The 22,565-nt window shown below is 38.9% G+C and overlaps 1 protein-coding gene across 8 annotated transcripts in view; it reads left to right on the forward strand.

Annotated features, from left to right (window-relative positions):
* PIKFYVE (phosphoinositide kinase, FYVE-type zinc finger containing) overlaps positions 1-22,565 on the forward strand; it is an 81,085-nt gene that overhangs the window by 52,792 nt on the left and 5,728 nt on the right. For 7 of the 8 annotated variants that reach the window (XM_036253252.1, XM_036253249.1, XM_036253253.1 and 4 more), the window contains 14 exons: positions 1,179-1,269; positions 5,407-5,467; positions 6,823-6,960; positions 7,742-7,862; positions 10,761-10,856; positions 12,062-12,145; positions 12,616-12,713; positions 15,468-15,632; positions 16,983-17,042; positions 17,712-17,888; positions 18,927-19,030; positions 19,746-19,874; positions 20,944-21,205; positions 21,607-21,681. In XM_036253252.1, the coding sequence (XP_036109145.1) occupies positions 1,179-1,269; positions 5,407-5,467; positions 6,823-6,960; positions 7,742-7,862; positions 10,761-10,856; positions 12,062-12,145; positions 12,616-12,713; positions 15,468-15,632; positions 16,983-17,042; positions 17,712-17,888; positions 18,927-19,030; positions 19,746-19,874; positions 20,944-21,205; positions 21,607-21,681 (1,661 nt within the window). The remainder of the gene's footprint in view (positions 1-1,178; positions 1,270-5,406; positions 5,468-6,822; positions 6,961-7,741; positions 7,863-10,760; positions 10,857-12,061; positions 12,146-12,615; positions 12,714-15,467; positions 15,633-16,982; positions 17,043-17,711; positions 17,889-18,926; positions 19,031-19,745; positions 19,875-20,943; positions 21,206-21,606; positions 21,682-22,565) is intronic. The other variant, XM_036253254.1, reaches the window with a different exon arrangement.

Consider the following 22,565-nt stretch of genomic DNA (forward strand, 5'->3'; position numbering starts at 1 on the left):
AAGAGGACATAGAGGGATAAATGAGGATGGAAAAGTAAAATGAAATAAAAAAAAAAAGAAATACATGCTAATCTTTAGGCAGTTTGTGAAGATAACAGAAAATCAAAAGTGAGAATAGCCTTTAGTGTTGTTTCAAATACTTAGTGTGTGTGCTTATTGAATCTAATATATCTTAATTGTATATCATATACCTTTATCTAAACATTTATCTTGGGAAATATTTCCCTTTAATACTTAAATGTTCAGTTGGATGATTACAGCATTTGTTTTTTGAGCACTTGGATTATGCTGTGCACTAAATAAACACTAGGTGAACATTCACTCTTATTTGTTCTTACGAGTCCTACAATGTACATACTGTTTCTGTCTTACAGAGGAGCAAACTGTGCTCTTGGACACTAAGGGATTTGCCCAAGTTATGTGATGCTAATTGTCAAAGCTGGGCTTTGAGCTCAGGGTGTATTGGTCTCTAAAGCTCGTGTTTTTTTTTTTTAATACTTTACTTTAAAAAAATATTTTTAGTCTGGCCAGTGTGGCTCAGTGGTTGAGCATTGACCCATGCATCAAGAAGTCGCTGGTTTGATTCCCAGTTAGGACACATGCCCAGGTTGTGGGCCAAATACCCAGTGGGGGGCATGCAGGAGGTGGCCAATTGATATTCTCTCTTATCAGTGTTTCTATCTCTCTCTCCCTCTCACTTCCTCTCTCTCTAAAATCAATAAAGGAAAAAGATTTTTAAAAAATATTTTTTATTGATTTTAGAGAGAGGAAGAGGGGAAGAGAGAGAGAAAGAAATATCGATGAGAAAGAACATCAATTGGCTGTCTCCTGCCCACCCCCTACGGGATTGAGCCCGAAACCCAGGTCTGTGCCCTGACCGAGAATCTTACTGGCGACCTCTCATTGCATGGGACGGTGCTCAGCCAACTGAGACACACTGGCCTGGGCATAACTTGCTATTCTTTTATGACTATAGTCAAATCAGTACCAGCTCTTGATTAGTTGATTAGAAATAAGACAAAAACAGTCCTAGTTATGCACAACCTTAAAATCTATTGCATTTGAAATAGGAAAATCGAATTATTGTGGTTACGAAGCTGAAAGGAGAAAATTTGTAAACATTATTGGGGATATCATGAAACCACATTTTTTGTTTTCTTCTTTGTCTTTAACTCTAGGTTGCAGGACCTTTTTCAGCAGGAAAAGGGTAGAAAGCGGCCTTCAGTTCCTCCAAGTCCTGGAAGACTGAGACAGGGGGAAGAAAGCAAGGTAAGAGAGTGTAGTTTGGAGTGCACTCTTCCTTTCCACCGAAGACCGTGTCTCCCTGGCTGAGCTGAAACAGTGAAGAGGTCTTGCCGGAGCAGAGCTGAGCCCGGTAGCGCAGCACGGAGCAGACCTGCAGGGAGCAGAGCGGAGCAGAGTGTCCAGTAGAGAGGCTGGCCCAGGGCTGTTCCACAGCCACGCTTTTTTCACGGCCGTGCTATGTCACAGCTGAGCTGTGTTGCACTGAATCAAGTTTCCTTCTTCACTGCACCCCAAATTGAGGATTCCTCTTGGCATTAACAGGGCGCCAACAACCACTGGTTGACAGAATGGACATGATAGTTTTAGAGAATGGCCTATGCGAGAGGAAAGATGAGCTGGTAGCTGGAGAGAACAAAGTGTTATGGGTAGATTTTGTTTTATAATAGCAGAGATGTGCGCCTGTTGATAGGCAGTGGAGAAGGAGACAACACGAGGGGGAGAGAAGATATACTATGAGCAAAGACTCAGATGAGACAGACAGATGGAAGTCTTGACCTCTAAAATAGGAGGGAAGGAAGCAAGGTGAGTTCAGTTGTGAGTAAATATGCAGGTGAGAAGGGAAAACAGTTTCTGGTCAGACAGAAGGCAAGGCACCTGTGGATGAGGAATTTGAGGAGAGAGTTCAAGTTCAGAATAGTAGCTGACAATCCATTTGAAGTTGGACACCAGTAGTTTGGGAGGACCAGCCATAAAGTTAGCACAGATTAGTCTAAGTTTGGTGGTTTGCAAGGCAAGCGTATAAGATGATTAGACAGTTGCAGGAGTGAGGAACCCTGGGAAGAACGTGGTTCATTTGGAATGTATTCCAGATGGGGGGGGGAAAAACAGCACTTCACACATAGAGCACAGTATACTATTGCAATAACTGCCTGTTTATTTCTGCCACCGGCCCCCATTAAGGTGTAAAGAAGCACCTCCATCCTCTGTGAGAGTAAGGACTTTGCGGCATAGGGTGATTGTCTGACAAATAATCATCCACTGAATAAGTAAGGCAAAAAAGACGAGCTAAGAGAATAGATCACTTAATGGGATACAGAAGAAAGTATAGTAGGATTCAGTTTAATTTGATTAAAAAAATGTGGGCATCTCTTCTCTACCCTGGGTACTTAGGCATACCATAACACGTGCATGCACAAACACACAGATAGAAAAAATGTAGTTTTGCTTTGGACCTTTATTGATGTAAATGTTATTAATTTCATTTATGATGTTTAGAAGTAGTAGTTTAATACATACTTTATTAATAATATTAAATAGAGTTTCTCATTTTAAAGTTGTAAGGTTTCAAGGAGGTATGACCTAGATTAATTTTTTTATCTTAGCCTGAAATAAAATATTTTTTGTTTTAAATTTTATTTTAATTAATTATCATAGTTTATTTGAAACATTTATCAAAAGCTCCTGTCAACTGACATCCCTGGGGGTAGCATCAGGGTGGCAGTAGGTGCTGTAGAGAAGTTGTGGGTGCTCTGAGTGTATAATAGAGTCCTAATTTATTTTTAACTGTTCTTTATCTCTGGGCTTAAGTGAGAAGCTTTTCTTAAGGGGTTCTACATTTGATTTAATTAGCCGTTCCTAACTGTGCTAGTTTTCTCTTGCTGCATAGCAAATTACCACAAACTCAGTGGCCTAAAACACAGATTTATTGTCTCTGGCATGGTATGGCTGAGTTCTCTGCTCTCTCCCAGCTAAGGTTTTGGCCGGGGCTATCATCTGATCTGAGGCTTGTCATCCTCTTCTAAGCTCATCCAGCTTGTTGGCAGGATTCAGTTCTTGGTGGTTATAGGACTGAGGTCCTTTTGTTGTCAGCCAACCAGAGAAGATTCTCAGCTCCTAGAGGCTGCCTGCTTTTCTTGCCATGTGGTCCCTCCATCTTCAAAGCCTGCAACAATGTGCCAGACCCTCTCATGCTTCAGATCTCTGAGTTCTTGTGTGTCTGACCTCTAGACACAGATTAAAAGGACTCGTGATTCGGTCAGGCCTTCCTGGATAATCCTTCCTCCTGTAAGGTTGACTGATTTGGGACCTTAAATACATCTCAAAATTCCTATACAGCAATATCTAGGTTAGTGTTTGGTTGAATAAAAGGGAGGTGTGTGTATACACCAGGGCCGGGCTTTTGGGGACCATCTTAGAATTCTGCAAACCACACTACTAACCCTATTCAGATGAATTAATGTTAGTGTATATAAGGGCTTAGTATTTCTGATACCATGAAGGCTCTTGAGAGAATATTTTCTTTTTGTACAAGTGTATAATACCTATAGAGGAATGTTTTCATGGAATGGTACATCCAAGTGCCTTTAATCTTTGTGTTATTTAGTAATGTATAAATGAATTCTTCCTTTTTGTCTCATAAATAATTATGTAGGAATCACTTTTCCTTAGAGTATAGGTGAGAGGGAGAATAAGGATTACTGAAGATGATTTTTATATTAATATTTGCCACATAGTCTAGGACTGCTAATGGCTAACACAGACTGCTCGTGGCCTGTTTGCCCACTGGAGAAATTGCAAACCTAGATGTGTAAGACCTTTAATTAATATGTAGACACAGTTTAAAATACAGAATCATTTGCCTGACGATTATCTTTTTGAACGATTGAAAGTTGATTTGAAAATCTGTAGCAGTGCCCTTATTTTCATTCCCTGTGTAGTACTCGTGTGCTTTGGGCACTGTTCCAGGTGCCAGGCGTGTGTGTGGACAAAGGTCGCAGTCACTGTCCCTGCTGAGCATTCGTCTGATGAGGAGGGCACTGAAAACAAACAAATGAACCAGTAAACATTTTTTTTAAAAAAATGGAAAAAGGGCTATAAAGAAAAAAAAGGAGAATATTGCTGAGGGAGTGGGTGGTGATGGGTTATTTTATACAGGGAGGCCAGGAAGGTCTCACTGGTGTGGTGAGCAAATCTAAGAATGTCTAAGCAGCAATCTAAGATACGACTTTGTAATCACACTATACACAGGACTTGTAGTCATTCTAAATATATCTTGTCTATGGAAAATGGGACTTGAGAAAGTCCAGTGGATAATAAAAGATTACTAGGCTTGATGGATAAGCATTAAGTACTCCTAGATGTTTTAATGAGCTACTGTTTAGAACCTTTTTCATCTCGTGGCACATGTAAACTAATTACCAAAATATATACTTTTTACTGCTCTGACAAAAAGAATAGTTGTAATTTGTAATTTTGATTTATTCACACCAGATGGCTGTTTTGTTGGCTGTTGCCATTTTTTTTTTTTTTTATCCTCACCCGAGGACATTTTTTGTTCAGATAGAGAGGGAGGGAGAGAGAGGAAGAGAGAGAGAGAGAGAAACATCGACGTGAAGGGACACATCGAGTGGCTGCCACCCGCACGACCAACCAGGGCCGGGGACAAACTGCAACCGGCTGTTGCCATTTTTTATTTGACAGTACATATAAGGGAAAAGAAGTCCGTGCCCCTGACTAAATAGTCAGGAATTGCATGTTTTAAAAATTGTTGTGGCAAGGGGGATGGGGAGGAGGGTGTCAATGGGGAAGGAAAGGAGAAACATCTGTAACAAAAATAAATTAATTAAAAATTAAAAAAAAAATTGTTGTGGCACACTGGTTGAAAATCACTGGTTTAGAGCAATATTCTCAAAGTGTGGTTCAAGAACCCCCTGGGGTTCCAAGAACCTTCATGGACTCTACAAGATTTCACTTTTTCAATTACATATTGGTGTGAGGCTAGATTTCTTTCTGTGTACTTCAGGCATGATAATGTAACTCAACAGCTTAAATGCAGAAGCCAGAGATGAATCTCACTGTTCTGCTAAGCTAGACGTTAAAATATTTGTAAAAGTGAAAAACAATAAAAGTAGGTTTTTTATGTTAATATATAATGGATTTGTTATTTTTAAATGAATTAATGCATAATTGTAAAACCTTTTCAGTTTTAATTACTAATATGGTGAAATTGGAAGATATAACTTACATAAAAGTTGAGTGTCTTAATAATTCTTACGAGGCTGAAGGGGTCCTGAGACCAGAGGTTTAAGATTCACTTGGTTCAAGATTTTTTCAATGTGATTTTAGTGTTCCCTTAAGAATAGAGTATTTTCTTCTGTTCAGATAAGTGCAGTGGATGCATCGCCACGGAATGTTTCGCCAGGGATTCAAAATGGAGAAAAAGGTTGGTCCTTGAACCTAGTGATTACCTGTCATTAGATTGAGAGACATTTCTTAGACTAGTGGGTATTTTTAGCTATTAATTTTGAGCCTGGTGGGTGTGGCTCAGTGGATTGAGCATCATCCCATGGACTGAGGGGTCCGGTATCCATTTCCAGTCAGGGCACATGCCCCGGTTGCAGCTTGATCCCCAGTAGGGGGCGTGCAGGAGGCAACTAATTGATGTTTCTCACATCGATGTTTCTCTCTCTTCCTCTATCTCTAAAAAAAAATCAATGAAAACATATTTTAAAAATAAATAAATCTAATCATCTAAAATTTCACCACAAAAGTCTTACCAAGTTTACTTAAGATTTTATGTCACTAAAATATTTTTTTTAGGCTTAAGCTGTTTTTCACAGTACTTCATTGAATAACTTGGTGACATCCTAGAAAACTTGCAGGTTTTTACATAGATTATCTTTGTAGAATAAGAGCTCAACTCATATAGTTCCTTGCATTTTTCTATTATAATTAAGTGACTTTTCCTCGTTTGTATAGCATGTGATTGTTTTCAGTAGTGTCATAATTTCATTCCCTATTAAATTGATTGAACTAATAAACATAACTTTGCATTATGGTCTATTGCAAAGAATATTGGTAGGAGTTAGACTTGGTTCAGATGTGATCATAGTCATGTAGCCTGTCTGGATTTTTGTATCCATTTCTAAAATATGTACTAAAATGGTCTAAATAATTTTTAGGAAGCTAAAGTTTTTTCGTTTCTGAAGTAAAACTATGCATTGGCATTTTAAAAACATTGCAGTGCTATTTACAATAGCTAAGATCTGGAAACAGCTCAAGTGACTGTTGGTAGATGAGTAGATAAAAAAGCTGTGGTACATTTACAAAATGGAGTACTATGCATCTGTTAGAAAGATCTCTTATCCTTTGAGATGACATGGAAGGACCTGGAGAGTATTATGCTAAGCAAAACAAGCTAAGCAGAGAAAGACAAATATCACATGATCTCATTTATTTGTGGAATATAATGAACAAAATAAGCTGATGAACAAAATGGATTCAGAGACATGGAAGTAGGGAACAGACTGACAAACCTCAGAGGGAAGGGGCGTGGGAAGGCAGGAAGAGAGAAACCAAAGAACTTGTATGCCTATATGCACAACCAAGGGACACAGACAACAGTGTGGTGAAGTCAGGGCAGGCGGGAGCGGAGAGGAGGGTCTCAATGGGGGAGAAAAGGAAGGACGTCTGTAATATTTTCAACAATAAAGAGAAATAAAAAAAAATACATTGCTATCAGGTAGAAATGGACTTAGTGTTTTAAAATGACTCATTTACGTCTGTGCTGTTCTTTAGAGGACCGCTTCTTAGCAGCCCTGTCCAGTCAGAGCTCCAGCGGCTCTGCCCACCTGCAGCTGCCCACTCCCCCTGAGGCCCTGCCCGAGCAGCCGGCCGGAGGGCCCCCGGAGCCGGACACAGCCAGCGCTCCCGAAGGTACCGCTCCCGGCACTGTCCCGTGCTATCCGAAAGAGACGAGCGCTCTGAACGCTTTGACACTGCTCCTACCCTTAGAATTGACAAATATTATACTGTTGAATGTCCTTTTTTAGATACAGCTCTTTACCATATCACTTCTTTAGTTGCTCTGTTTGACATGTAAATATCTCAGTAACAAAATGTTATTCAGCTTCGTCTACTTTCCGGGGGTGTTACTTTATGAAGCCCCATAAAGCACATGATTGTTATCTTCTAAGAAAATAAGAAAAATTGCAGCATTTCTACAACAACAAATAGATGTTTCACTAATAGCAATTGTATGCCTTGCTTCTCTCTTTCCTTGCTTTCTATTTAAGCAGCTACCTAATTGTAGTGCATACTTAAAAAATAACTTTTCAATTGTAATTAAACTCACATGTAATAGCCACAGTGCACATAATCGAGCTGAAGTGGCAATAGGAACAGCCATGACTAGTTCATGCATGCTCAGGCAGTAATTCCGTCGTGACCTCTGCCATTCATTGTAGGTGGGTCTCAATTTCAGGAATGCTAAAACGTAAAAGTATGAACCCCTTGCAGTCGGTGCTCAGTTTGTTTTCACTGTTGCTTTCTGTTTCAGTCCATAATAGTTATTATTCCAGATCTTAAATGTTACACCATAATTGGTCATCATCATGTGCAAATGTTTGAGTTCCAAAAAGTAAATAAAGTTGATGCTTTATATGTTTTTTTTACTCTTCTGAATATTAACATGTAAGTAGAATATTTTTTATCCTAGATGTGTTTGATGGACATTTGCTGGGATCCACAGACAGCCAGGTGAAGGAAAAATCAACCATGAAGGCCATCTTTGCTAATCTGCTTCCAGGAAACAGCTATAACCCTATTCCATTTCCTTTGTAAGTATTATAAAAGCCAGTGGCTGTGGGGTGGTTTTGTTTTTACTTTGTTAAAAATCTACCTAGATTTACTCTCTATACATTTAAATGTGTTTAACTGTATATCTCTATTTCCCAATCCTAAATTACATTTCATCATAATAAAAGAGATGTCTTTTGGTATAATGTAATTTGTAGAACATCATTGTTATATGTAGATGAGTAGATGAAAAATGATTAACTAACGTTGCTTAATGCTTAAAATTACTGGTTCTGTAAATAATTCTTCATATATATTGAAATATTTACTGTTACATCTTTTGATCTCATAATCCTAAAAACACATGGCTGATTATATCTGAGGATGATATTGTATTGATCCAGTAAGTTATTGGGACACATTACTTTTCTAACAGTGGTGATAAATTACAGTGGCCCATAGGATTTTCAAGTGACCTTGTTTATACTGGGCTTGCCACAGTGGGAAAAAACATAGACCGGCTGTGAGAATTTAATTTTCTTCTGCTTGTTGACCTGTTCGGTTGTCAGATGCTGCTTAATAAGGACTTTATTCTTAACTGGCGTCTGTATTTATTTATCCTGTCAATATTTAAATTTACTGAGTGCCAGCTCTAGTGCCCCAGGATGTAGAACAAGATTAACAAGGAGAAAATCACTGCTCTCAGGAGTGCTTGCAGCTCACAGTCTTGGGAGAGAGGAGCAGATTCACAATACAGGAACCTCACATACTACAGAGGGAGGCAAAAGGAGGTTCACAGTTGTTCATATGGAAAATAATACAATAATTAATAAATAATACAAGAGTGAATTCTGTGTTTCACGTACTCACAACTCTAAACCTACTATTGCCCCACCCTGTGTAGTAGGAGTAGTATGTAAACGGTGCTTGTTTCCTGTGCTTTAGACTCAGATATCTTTGTTTCCTGACTGGTTATGGTCCCTCTTGTTTTATGGCTGTTGGACATGTTCTTGCTTTCCTCTTAGTCATTAACTCCTATGCATTATTGTTTCTCAGAAAGACTTTACTAGACCCTTCCCCAGCTCCCTGTCCCAACCAGGTTAGGTCTCTTTGTCATATGTGCTATGATTCCTTCATGGCACTTATCACAGAGGGTAATTCTATTTTTTAAAAAATTATTTTTTTTTGTTTTTGTTACAGATGTTTCTCCTTTTTCCCCCATTGACACCCTCCTCCCCATCCCCCTTGTCCCATCCCAGCTTTGTTGTCTATGTCCATTGGTTATGCGTACATGCATATAAGTTCTGTGGTTTATTTCTTCCCCCAACACCCCCTCTTCTGAGGTTTGTCAGTCTGTACCCCACCTCTATGTCTCTGAGTCAGTTTTATTCATTAGTTTGTTTAGTTCATTATATTCTACAAATAAGTGAGATCATGCGATATTTGTCTTTCTCTGCTTGGCTTGTTTCGCTTAGGATAATACTCTCCAGGTCCCTCCATGTCGTCTCAAAGGATAAAAGATCTTTCTTTCTAACAGATGCATAGTACTCCATTGTGTATATGTATCACAGCTTTTTCATCCACTCATCTACTGATGGACACTTGGGTTGTTTTCAGATCTTAGCTATTGTAAATAGTGCTGCTTTGAACATAGGGGTATATACATTCTTTCTGATTGGTGTTTCAGGCTTCTTAGGGTATATTCCTAGAAATGAGATCGCTGGGTCAAATGACAGTTCAATTTTTAATTTTTTGAGGTAACACCATAGTGTTTTCTACAGTGGCTGCACCACTCTGCATTCTCACCAGCAGTGTACTAGAGTCCCCTTTTCTCCACACCCTTGCCAACACTTGTTATTTGATGATTTGTTGATGGGGCCATTCTGACAGGTGTGAAGTGATACCTCATAGTTGTTTTAATTTGCATCTCGCTGATGACTAGTGATGTTGAACATTTTTTCGTATGTCTCTTGGCCATTTGTGTGTCCTTTGTGGAGAGGTGTCTGTTTAGTTCCTCTGCCCATTTAATTGGGTTCTTTGTCTTCCTTTTGTAGAGTTGTATGAGTACTCTGTATATTTTGGCAATTAATCCCTTATCTGATGCATCATTGGCAATTAGGGTCTCTTATATAGTGGGTTCCCTTTCTATTTTGATGATTGTTTCTTTTGCTGTACAGAAACTTTTTAGTTTGATATAGTCCCATGTGTTCATTTTTTCCTTTGTTTCTCTTGCCTTAGGTGTTGAGGTAATTATATTTGTTATAGGATTACTTGTTTCTTTATCTCGCTGTATGTACACTCGACCATCCCTGTTTTTTTTCACTATTATATTGTTAACATCTTAGGTGCTTAGTAATAGTTATTCTTAGTGTTGTGTCTGGCACATTAGGTGTTCAGTAAATAGCTGTTAGATGAATGAATGTTTCTGTAGGGGGATAGGGTGGAAGTGGGGGGAGCAGGATTGGGTTAAAATGGAGTTACACCACGGTTTCCACACGCTGATAGGAAAGCAGCAGTGTTATGTTATTTCTTGTTGGACTAGTATTACGTTTCCACAATTCCTAGAAGACTTTTCTTTCAAGCTTATAGTAGAACAAAATCTTTTACACTTCTGTTCATTGCAAATCCTACTTGAGACAAATATGGTGTAAAGTCTTGGCAGTGTGGAAAACCCTTGGAGTGACTATTCAGAATCCTCTGATTTGAAAAATAATTTTGATAATTTTTAATTGCCTTCAAAATTTTCTTTTGATATATTTTCCTTGGCTCTTTGGTACAAGTTCTACATACATTTTAGCTTATTTAATTATATTTTTATAGTGGTGCAGTATAGAGTTACAGTTGTCCTGAGATTTACTTGCAATGTGTTGTTTGTATATTGGATTTTTTGATAATTTTGTTCTTATTTAATAATTTATGTATTTAAAAATTGTGAACAGTGACCCCGATAAACACTACTTAATGTATGAACACGAACGGGTGCCCATTGCTGTCTGTGAGAAGGAACCCAGCTCCATCATTGCTTTTGCTCTCAGGTATTATTCATAAGGCCTTTGCAGCTGTGGCCACATTTCCATATTCTATGTGTATGTATTAATTGCCTTATGTTGAGATGTGTCACATAGACTAGAGCAAACTGATTAAATATAAGTAAAAACATCTCTTTGGGCATGATAGCTTATTTTTTTGTATCTGAAAATGTATTTTTTACCCAACTAATTACAGGATGATTCTTTTTAAACAAAATTATTTATTTATTTTAGAAGAAAGGAGGGAGGGGAGGAAGAGAGAGAAGAGAGAGAGAGAGAGAGAGAGAGAGAGAACATTGATTTGTAGTTTCTCTTATTTATGCATTCATTGGTTGATTCTTTTATGTGCTCTGACTGGGTATTGAACTTGAAACTTTGGTGTATAGGGACAGTGTTACAGTGTTCTAAACAACTGAACTACTTGGCCAGGATGAGTCTTAAGCAAGCACCTAATAACTAAATTGGCTAGGCAAGTTATTTACTAATCCTTATATCCTCTAACTGTTCTCCGTATTATAGTATGTATCTGTTGTATCCCTTCCTTCGATTTACTTATCGACATAATAACTTAGATTGTATCTGCTGTATATCATCTGAGTATCTTTTTTTTGTACTCTTCATTTCCTTCCTGCTTTCCACACATACCATGTAAAGTTTCTTTCTTAGAGTAATACTGTTCTTATGCCTTAACCCATTTATATACCCACAGCTACCATGTGTCTTAAAGAAGCTTCTGTACCCTGCCATTTGATTTATCTAAATCAGGGGCCCCAGACTTCTAGTCCAAGAGTTGGATTTGTTGTTTTTTTTTTTGTCAATGCAATATAAAATTTTTTTTATAACATTTTAAATTGAAAAGCACTCTCAAGTTCCTTTCCTCTGTATTAAACTAAACCCTGAAGCATCATACTCTTAAATCAGCTGTTTAGCAAGTATATGACTTAAGTATTAGTGTGTTGGCTTTTAGTCTTTTCTTAGGATATTAATAGTAGTTGGTGCATTGGGTTATATTTTGTATTACTCTTTCTGAAGATTTTAACCTTCTTCATGAAGTTTCTACTTGATAACTTCTTTTAGTTAAATGTGTTTGTTTAATTATGGATACTTATAATGATTGTGTTTTTATAATAAAAAGCTTATTTGAAAGTGTATGATTTATTTTAAAGGGAGAGCCTAGTGTTTAACACTTGTCACCCTGTTTCTACCCTAAGTTGTAAAGAATACCGAAACGCCTTAGAGGAACTGTCCAAGGGGACTCTGCGGAACAGTGCCGAAGAAGGGCTTCCAGCAAACAGGTGACAGAGCAGTTCTTTTAGTCTGTTCAGTGTTCTGGACAGTCAGACAGATTGGCATAAGTTCATTATTTTGATTCTTACTGAAATAGGTTTTCCAACTTTACTGTTGTGATAAAATGTCATTTGAATTATATGCTATGATGACTAGCATGAGAAATGTGAAATTGGTATTTCCTGTGTAGGTGCTAATACAGCTCTAATGGACTTGGGGAAAATATTAAAACGTATGCTTTCATGTATTTCTCCACGCACATTTATAGTTATAACATTTTGCTTTCTTGTTTTTTTAAGTCCAATAGACATTTCAAGACTTTTTCTTCCATGTTCTAACCTGTGTTTATATAAATTATGAATCAAATTTATGATATCATGAGTTGGGTAGGTGGGGAATAGATTAATGCAGCAATCAGAGTACTTGCTATTTTCTGTCTGAACAGTGTAAAACCATCCCCTTACGTTTTTCATTTTAGTACTTTGGACAGCAGACCAAAGAGCAGCAGCCCTGTTAGGTTACCTGAGAGCAGCGGAGGACAGACAGGCCGGACAGCAGAAGCAGAACCACAACCAAGTAAGATTACCAGTGGAGAAGGAGTTCTTACTAGTGTTGTTTGTAGTTGTGGTTTGAAGAAGGAAACAAATTAAGAAATGCCATCTAGCAAGGATTTTATTACTTCTGGTCTTTGAAATATGTGGATTGAAATATTTTTGTATATCCTCTTTTATACATATTTTGCTTTTCTTTGATTCCTAAGTTTATTGACTTTGGGACTCCTAGAAACTCAGGTCTATGCAAAAACAGGCAGGATCTCTGCCTTCCTACTTACTACAGCTTTTGGTTTAAAGTTTACAACTTAAGAAATATAACAGCAGCTTTCTGTTGTTGGTTTTATAGTGTTGTCAGCATTGTGACAAGAATTAACGCATTGGCTCTTTAATCCACACACTAACCGCCTAAGAGTTATTTAGCATAGCCCCATTTTTCAGAAAGTTGAAACTTAAATTAAGCAATTTGCTCAAGACTATACAGCTGATAGACAACTGGGATTTGAACTTGGCTCTTTGTCAGTTAGGAATGTATCCACTATGAGTAACAGAAAACTCTTGGCTATTGGGGTTTAAAAAATGACAGTTTATTTTTCTAAAATAACCATATCTGTGGGGAGACAATTGATGGTAGTGATTTAGCCACTCAGCATTGTCATGACAACATAGGTAGGGGTAGTTAGTTTTTCTGTGATTCTCTTAAGTTTTACTCATGATCAGAAATGTTCCATTTGCCCTGGCCAGTTTGTTTCAGCGGTTAGAGTGCAGGCCTGAGGACCAAAGGGTCTCAGATTCGATTCCTGGTCAAGGGCACGTACCTGTGCTGCAGGTTTGATCCCTGGTCCCAGTTGGGGTCATGCGAGAGGCAACCAATGATTATTATTGATTATTATTAATGATTATTGTGTCTCTCCCACATCAATGTTTCTCTCTCTCTTTCTCTCCCTCCCTCTCTTCCACTCTATCTTAAAAAAACAAACAAACAGGAAAAATATCCTTGGGTGAGGATTAACAATAACAACAACAAAATGTTCCACTTAATGTCTGCATTTGAGGCAGAAAAAAGGGAGGTATAAGCTGCAGCTGCTCCCTTTCATTAAGAAAGCAGCAACTCCCCGCTTCAGTCTAATTTGTTAGAATGATTCTGTGGCCACCCCTCTCTGCAAAGGAGACTGAGAAAGTAGTGAGCATTGTCCTGGTTGGCTCATAGAAATCCATTTCCTGGGCTGTACACGTGGCTGCCCCCTTCTCCTTGAATTGGAGTCCAGTTAGCAAGGAACAAGGTGGGATTAGATATTAAGGAGACCATACTGGTTTCTGACACCCTAAGTAAGCACTTTACAATTAACATTTGATAAGGGTTTTTAGACTGTAAACGTCCAAGATTACAATCATATATACTAAGCTCATAGATCATACATATTAAGTTCCAAAGTAAGAATAAAAGTATGGAGCAAGCTTTAGTAATATTTTTGACCATCCTATACTACTTTCTGAGAAATGGTAAAAAAAAAAATCTTATATTTTGTTGTGTTAAAATGTAAGAACAAGTGATGAAAAGCAAGGACCTACAACTGCAATTACTCTACCCATCAAAGCTATCATTTAGAACTGAAGGTCAGATAAAGAGCTTCCCAGACAAGAAAAAGCTAAAGGAGTTTATCACCACTAAACCAGTATTACATAAAATGTCAAAGGGTCTTCTTTAAGAAGAAGAAGAAAAAAAAAGATTTAAAATATGAACAGTAAAATGACAATAAATACGTATCTATAAATAATTGAATTTCAAAATCAAGATAAACAAGCAGAACAGAAACAGACTCATAGATACAGAGAACATTTTGATGGTAGCCAGAGGGGAGGGCTGTTGCAGGGATGGGTGAAAAAGGTGAAGGGATTTAGAAGTACAAATTAGTAGTTATACTGTAGTCATGGAGGTGTAAAGTGCAGCATAGGGAATATAGTCAGTAATAATCTAATAACTATGTATGGTGTCAGATGGGTATGAGATTTTTTTTTGAATAATTCCTTAATAAGTTTTATAATGTCTAATCACTGGATTGTACACTTGAAACTAATATAATATTGTATGTCAACTGTAATTGCCAAATAAAAAATGAATTAAAAAAAAAATGTAAGAACACAGCCTGGCTGGTGTGGCTTAGTGGTTGAGCATCGACCTATGCACTAAGAGGTCTCCAGTTTGATTCCCAGGCAGGACACATGCCCAGGTTGTTGGCCAGATCCCCAGTGCGGGGCGTGCAGGAGGCAGCCAGTCAGTGTTCTCTCCTATCGATGTTTCTATCTCCCTCCCTCTCTCTTTAAAATCAATAAAGAAAAAAAAATTAGAAAAAAAAAAAGTAAGAACACAAGTTATATGAAGGTAGTACCTTTAACTTTGGATTCTCATAGCTTGAAATATTGTTTTATATTATTTTAATAGTAATGCTATAAGAATTCAGCTCTAACTTAATCTTGTTGCTTAAGATATATGACTGTCTTAGAAAGATATTTTCAAAGATTTTATTCGGATTTCTCACATATTGATATATAGCTGTCTGACTGTTGTTCTTTTTCTGTTTCTGTTAATGACAGTGCTTGACTGCCCCCCTCCAAACCCATAAAAGCTGTGGAATAATAATCTGCAAATGAAAGTATCAGGGCTACTAATATTTATTGCCCGTAGAAAATGGTTACTGCAAACAAAGGAATGAGTTAAAAATTTTAATTTTCCACCTGTAGTGACCTGTACCTAATATGTGGCCTCTTATTTTTAAAGCCAAAAAGGCTTCTGGAATGTTGTCCTTCTTCCGCGGGACAGCAGGGAAAAGCCCTGATCTGTCTTCCCAGAAGAGAGAGACCTTACGCGGAGCAGATAGCGCTTACTACCAGGTCGGGCAGACGGGCAAGGAGGGCACGGAGAATCCAGGCGCGGAGCCTCCAGGTGTGTTAAAGGGGCCTGCATGTGCTTACTCCAGGCTCTCATTTTGATAAACTTATTGTGGTTGCCTTAGGTTCCTTAGAGCCCTTAGTAGGTAACTCTTACTGCTGAACCAGGGCACTCCGTTCTCTCCTCACACCTCAACGTGGCCGCGTGGAAGAGCGTGGTGCTCGGAGAGTCCCCCTGGCTTCACAGGTCCTTGCAGCCACTTACTGTGCTGTAGTCAGAAATCCTTAGTTTCTGTACCTGTGAAATGGCAAAAGCAGTGTTTCCCAAGGTTTACTGCGGACTAAGTGCCATTACACGTGTAAGCATCTGTCTTCTGTGTAACTCAGTATATATTCAGATGTTTTTCTTCCATCAACCCCTCAGGTGTTTCCTTTCTTTTCCAGTTCCTATCATGTTGAGGCTATTGCTGTCCACCTTCATTTTTATATTTAAAAATACATGTCTGCCTGACTGCTTGAGTATGGAGTTAGATCAGGAGTCAGACAACTATGCTGACCTATTTTTGTAAATAAAGTTGTATTGGATTAGAGGCACACCCATTCATTTACGTATTGTCTGGCTGCTTTCATGTGTATATTGGCAAGTTGAGTAATTGCAACTGAGTAAAATACTTAACATCGGGCCCAAATAGACTAGCAACCCCTGCGTTAGATCATGAATTAGTAGTTTATTTAAAACATAGCCACTGCGTGATACATTTTCATTAGTGTTTAAGTTATCTGTTTAGTATTCTACAGGCTGCTATTGTTGGTTGTGATCCTTGGAAGGCATTGGTGCTTTGAAAAAAAAATTTTTGAAATACGAAACTTAGAGGATGTCTTGTTCTAGATGTTAAAAAGTATTCCAGATCTACAGTAATTAGAGTGGATGTGGCAGTAGGTTTGTCAGACAAATCAGTCAGATATAAAACACAAGTAGCTCTGAAGCAGACACTAATATATTGTATATAAATATCTCAGTATATGTAAAGAAAGCATCACAGACCTTTGGGGAAGCATTATTACCCACATAGGGGAAACGTCATGAAATCTGAAGCTGTGGAAAATCTTGGTATAAGAGCTGAGTTAATATGTTGCTATCATAGAAATCACTTAAATATAAGAAAAATTATTATTCATCCTAAATTCTCTATTTTTTAAAAAAATTGATCTTCTAAAGGTACATGCAGTTTTATTGTAATAGTTTATTATAAAAATTTTACACATAATGCTGGCACGAGATTGGCTTGACTAGGATAAAGCGGGGACCTGCCAGTCTCGACTGTTGTGTCGGGGGGGGGAAGAGCAGGCAGCGTGAAGCCTTGACTGTTGACCACTTTGGCCTGACTGATGGTTCACCTTTCAGATGAAGTGGATGGAGGAGACACACAAAAGAAGCACCTCACAAACCCTCACGTGGAGCTTCGTAAGTATGAGAGAAAATGTGGGTTTGGGGACGGGGACTTTAATTGAGCAGACTCTATTATTTGAGGCTTCTAGCTATGTACTAAATAGAGTACTTTTTGAAGTGAGTAAGTCTTTGTGCTGACGTACATTTATTTAATCTAGATTTAATTCATAAAATATACATTATTCATTTATAAAGAAAGTTAACTTGTACATTTAGTTGAAATTATAATTTAACCCATAAATTATAATTTGCTTTCATTTCTAGTGTTTTAATGATTATTGTGTAATCTAGAGCTAGAGAGCCTCGACAAGGTATCTAGAATTGTCTGTCTGTGTATATGTAGATGCTAGAAGTGATCACCCAGAATATGATATACAGTAAAGTTTAAGATGTAAATGTACAATGATGAAAAGAGAGTAACCCGTCTGAAATGAGAACTGGGTCTTATATTATGTGTGCCGTTTCTGTAAGTATGTAAAGGGGTCATCAGGTGCTCTCTTGTCCTCCCTAAAAATGACTTTCACAAAATTTTGATAATTTTAGGGATATAGTAGACTCAACATGGAAAATGCTGTCATGGAGAAAATTCAGTGGTTGCATGTGGTGGGGGTGTGGAATTGGGCAAGAGGGAAAAGAGGTTTCTGATTCATAAAAGCTTTTTTTTGTTAACACTTCTGTTTACAGAATTTTCCGATGCTAATGCCAAGTTTTATTGTCGGCTCTACTACGCCGGGGAGTTCCATAAGATGCGCGAAGTGATTTTGGGCAGCAGTGAAGAAGATTTCATCCGCTCCCTGTCGCATTCGTCGCCCTGGCAGGCCCGAGGCGGCAAATCGGGGGCCGCCTTCTACGCCACTGAAGGTGAGCCTGTGTCCACCGGCCCGAGCGTCCTCCGCAGCCGGTTGTGGGCGCCAGAGCGGAGGTCGTATGCCAGCTGGCGGAGTCTTCTGTTTTTCTGTTTATACTTGATGCTGTGTCATAAAATACTTAAAAGAGTATACATATATAGGGTGTGTAATTAGAGACAAACATCGATCACATTCTTACTAAATTCTCTCTAGTCCTGAGTGTTCCAAATGGAAATAATTAACAGAGAACTTCCAGAAAAGGGTACCTCGGAGCAGATGAGAGAAAGAGAAAAATGGAACATTTCACCTGAAAGTAGGAAGGCCAGGATTCTGACCACCAGGTTTCCTGACGGTCGTGACCATCCGCTCTTCACATCCGTTCTGCACACCCACCGAGAGCAGCCATTGCCATCATTCAGCGGGTGGCTTGATCAGAACTTCCGTAACATTACTTAGTGGATTGCTAGCAAAGGAAAACATAAAGTTTTTATAAGATTTTAGTAGTTTTAGAAAGTAGATCAGGCCCTGGCCAGTGTGGCTCAGTGGTTAGCATGTGGCCTGCACACTGAAGGGTTGTGGGTTCAATTCCCGGGCAAGGGCACTTCTCTGGGTTGCAGGTTTGGTCCCCAGCCCCAGTCAGGGCACATGAAGGAGGCAACCAATCGATATGTCTCTCTCACACCCATGTTTCTCTCTCTTTCTCTCTCTCTCTCTCATACCCCTCCTTCCTCCCTTTCTCTCTAAAAAAAAATCAGTGGAAAAAATATCCTTGGGTGAAGATTCACAAAAAATAAATAAGCAGATCAGCTATGAATTTAGGGATGGTACTTGGCAAAGTAGAGATTTCTTGACTATATAAATCCTCAGAAGCCTTCCCAGCGTTTAGTTTCTTGAGAACTATGTTCTGATGAGGAGTTTCTCTGTAACATCAGAACATATCTCTTAAAAACATGAAGCAACTACGTCATTTGGGATCTTTGGAATGCGTTATTATAGATGACCTCAGTAAATAATTGTGATTGAGTAAACACATGACATTTCTGCCTTTTAGATGATAGGTTCATTTTGAAGCAGATGCCTCGTCTGGAAGTCCAGTCTTTCCTCGACTTTGCACCACACTACTTCAGTTACATTATAAATGCCGTTCAGCAAAAGGTACACACCTCAAACCTTGGTTTGCAACTGGGGCTCAGGGGGCTTTTTTACAGCCTCAGAGTTAGTCCTAACGAGCGTTTCCTGTGTGGTGAGGTGTGACCAGGACATACTGGGTCTCTGTCACGCTACAGAGATGCGCTGGAATGCAGTGCTTCCAGACTCCTTCCTGCCGTTGCCGTGAGCAAACAAGATCTCAAGCAGGTTGCATTTACTTAGTATGTATGTGTCAGTGAAAAACACTAAGACTGGATGAAAATAGCTGAGCATTTAGTAATCAGTAATTCTGCTGAGACAGAAATTTGAAATGTATGTTGAGAAATGAGGGCATGGATCCCTTGGGCAGAAAGAGAGGAGCCAGTGGCCCAGGTTTGTCCAGTTGTCGTTGAGCGGTGCCCCTCCCAGAGAAAATATGAGGGAGCCATGTGGATTTTTTTCCCATTTATGGTTTATTGCATGTTACTGGGGAAATTCTGTGTCATAATAAAATCAGTGAATCTGAGCCATTGTGGAGGATTATCCCTTGGGGGAGCTGATCTTTTTATTGGCATTGCTGCTTCGCTTGCTCCTGGGATTCAAGGGCTCAGGCTTCTTTCGAGGCCCTCTGACTGTTCGTGTTAATAGAAGTCATTAGAACATTACATGCATAATCCAGATGTTGTATTAAATTACAAATAATCCTTTTCGATAGGAGTTTACTCTTTGTTTTCTTGATTAGAGGCCCACTGCATTAGCCAAAATTCTTGGAGTTTACAGAATTGGTTATAAGAATTCTCAAAACAACACCGAGAAGAAGTTCGATCTCCTTGTCATGGAAAATCTTTTCTACGGGAGAAAGATGGCACAGGTAAGAATGTTGCACTCTGCAAAGCACTTCCCTACTGGAACCCTTTATACTTCTGGTTTCTGAACATACCGAATCAAAAATAACATCCTGTTCGATAGTACTTGTTAAACTGTAGCTGGTAGGGCAGATTTAACTTTGGCTTGTTGAACCCTGTATGGAAGAATAAAGAGAAATATTGTGAGCTGATTCTAAAATTGAACATCTCCAATGTCCTAGAAACACAGAAGTATAGGGTTAGAAGGCACATCTACTTACTCCATCTCAGTTTTAAACATGAAGAAACTGAGGCCCACAGAAATGAAGTACTGTATGGCAGTCACACAGATATTTCTAGAACTCAGTTTGGTCTACATTCTAGAGCAGGACTCTTCAAAGTGCTGGTCCTTGAAGTGTTTCCAGCCTGTAGTGAGATAGGAGCTTGTACCAGAATGTAATTCAGTGCACGGCTTTCTTCACTGAGAAGGTCTTGCTGTGAGAAAAACAGCTGCTGAACTGGACCATGTGCTTCATGATGTTACTGACTAACATTCCGGCGCCAGTTCCTTATGTCGTCACGAGCCTGGAACAACCGACTAGCAGTGGTCTGTCCAGTGCACTTCAGGCTGAACCGGTCTGGTATCCAAGTCCCCTGACTTGCCACCACCCCAAAATTCCTCAAGATAGGCTGTTGCTTCTCCATTGCCATGAGTAATCGCACAGAGTTTTGGTATCAAAACTTCTAAGTGTCCTGAGACTGTTTGCATCAGGTTTCTAAACTGCCTTTCAATCCAGCGATATATTTTTGGAGTTACTTGTCAATGTTTCTGAAAGTTGATTAAATGGGTCAGTTATTTCTGAAATGTTTCAGTAACTTAGTACTTGGTATTAATTTCATATGATACAATTATATCACACGTATTTTATGTATTATACAATTATAATGCATGCATTTAATGGCATGTTAAGTTTTTATATTAACTTAAAACTTGTATATAATGGTAGTGGCTATAGGAAACCTTTCTGCCTGTTTAATTTAACTACATTAATCATTTGTAGCAACTCACATATGACCATATTTTCTTCCTGCCAGGTTTTTGACTTGAAGGGCTCACTTAGGAATAGGAATGTGAAAACTGATACCGGGAAGGAGAGTTGTGATGTCGTCCTGCTGGATGAGAATCTTTTAAAGATGGTGCGGGACAACCCTCTGTATATCCGTTCTCATTCCAAAGCTGTGCTGAGAGCCTCGATCCGCAGCGACTCCCACTTCCTTTCTAGCCACCTCATTATAGATTATTCTCTGCTGGTTGGGCGAGATGACACCAGCAATGAGCTGGTTGTTGGAATCATAGGTAAGTTTTTACGCATACCTTACAGTTCATGATTGAAACCAGAGTCAAATTTGAAGATTATTCTGAACCTGGTCACTAATAACTTATTGAATATTTTCATCAAGTTTCACTTAAAAATAATAGTTTTTAAATTCTGTTATATAAATAATACCTTCTATTCAGTTTTCCTCATTTTCATTATCTTTACCAAAAATACCTGTATTCAAAAAGTCACTTATAAATGAAGCCCTGTGAGGTTGTTGTGAGGATGAAATGAATAACAGGGGAAACCCTTAGGAGAACACCTGGCTTATGGTCAGCACTCAGTGAGCGCTAACTGTTGTCGGAGTGATAGCAACTACTATTGTCATTTGCCGTGTTTATTGATACACCGTTATTGCTGATATTGCTTCCTGTAACAGATTATATCCGAACATTTACATGGGACAAAAAGCTTGAGATGGTTGTGAAATCAACAGGAATTTTAGGAGGACAAGGTGAGCAGATTTTTTTTTTGTTTGTTCTTTAACCTATTCTCATGTTTTCCTTCTCAGTTAATGTTTTAAAAAATGGGTACTTTTTAATTCCAAAAAATTTAGTGGTTATCTCTGATTTTTTTTTTTAGTTTTTTTATCCTCACCCGAGGATATATTTTCATTTTTTGTTCAGATAGAGCAGGAGGGGGAGAGAGAGAGAGAGAAACATCGACGTGAAAGGGACACATCGAGTGGCTGCCACCTGCACGACCCAGCCAGGGCCGGGGACAAACTGCAACCGAGGCACATGCCCTTAGCGGGAACCGAACCCGGGTCTCTCTGGACCGCAGGCCGACGCTCTAACCACTGAGCCAAACCGGCCAGGGCGATTATCTCTGATTTTATCATAATTTCTAAAATGATTAAATAACAGCCCTGGCCAGTTTGGCTCAGCGGTTAGAGTGTCGGCCTGCAGTCCAGAGAGACCTGAGTTTGGTTCCCGCTAAGGGCACGTACCTCGGTTGCAGTTTGTCCCCGGCCCTGGTTGGGTCGTGCGGGTGGCAACCCCTTGATGTGTCCCTTTCACGTCGATGTTTCTCTTTCTCTCTCTCTCCCTCCCACTCTATCTGAACAAAAAAAAAGAAAAATGTCCTCTGTTGAGGATGGAAAAAAAAAAAAAAGATTAAATAACAGAAGGAGTTGTGTAGATGGGGAAATACTGTGTTTAAATTGATGTTACAATGCCAGAGGTACTCAAAGTAAAAAACTAAACAAAAAAAGGCCAGAGGTTCTGAATGAGAGGTTATCTTTAATTAACACTTGAAATCTTCTAAGTTCTCGGAGCACTGCTAGCCCCTCAGTGCTTTGTACATCTCTCTAGGCAAGAGCTCGTCCTTTAAAATAGA

The sequence above is a fragment of the Molossus molossus genome, unplaced genomic scaffold (genome assembly GCF_014108415.1).
Source record: "Molossus molossus isolate mMolMol1 unplaced genomic scaffold, mMolMol1.p scaffold_m16_p_11, whole genome shotgun sequence".
Lineage (NCBI taxonomy): Eukaryota > Metazoa > Chordata > Mammalia > Chiroptera > Molossidae > Molossus > Molossus molossus.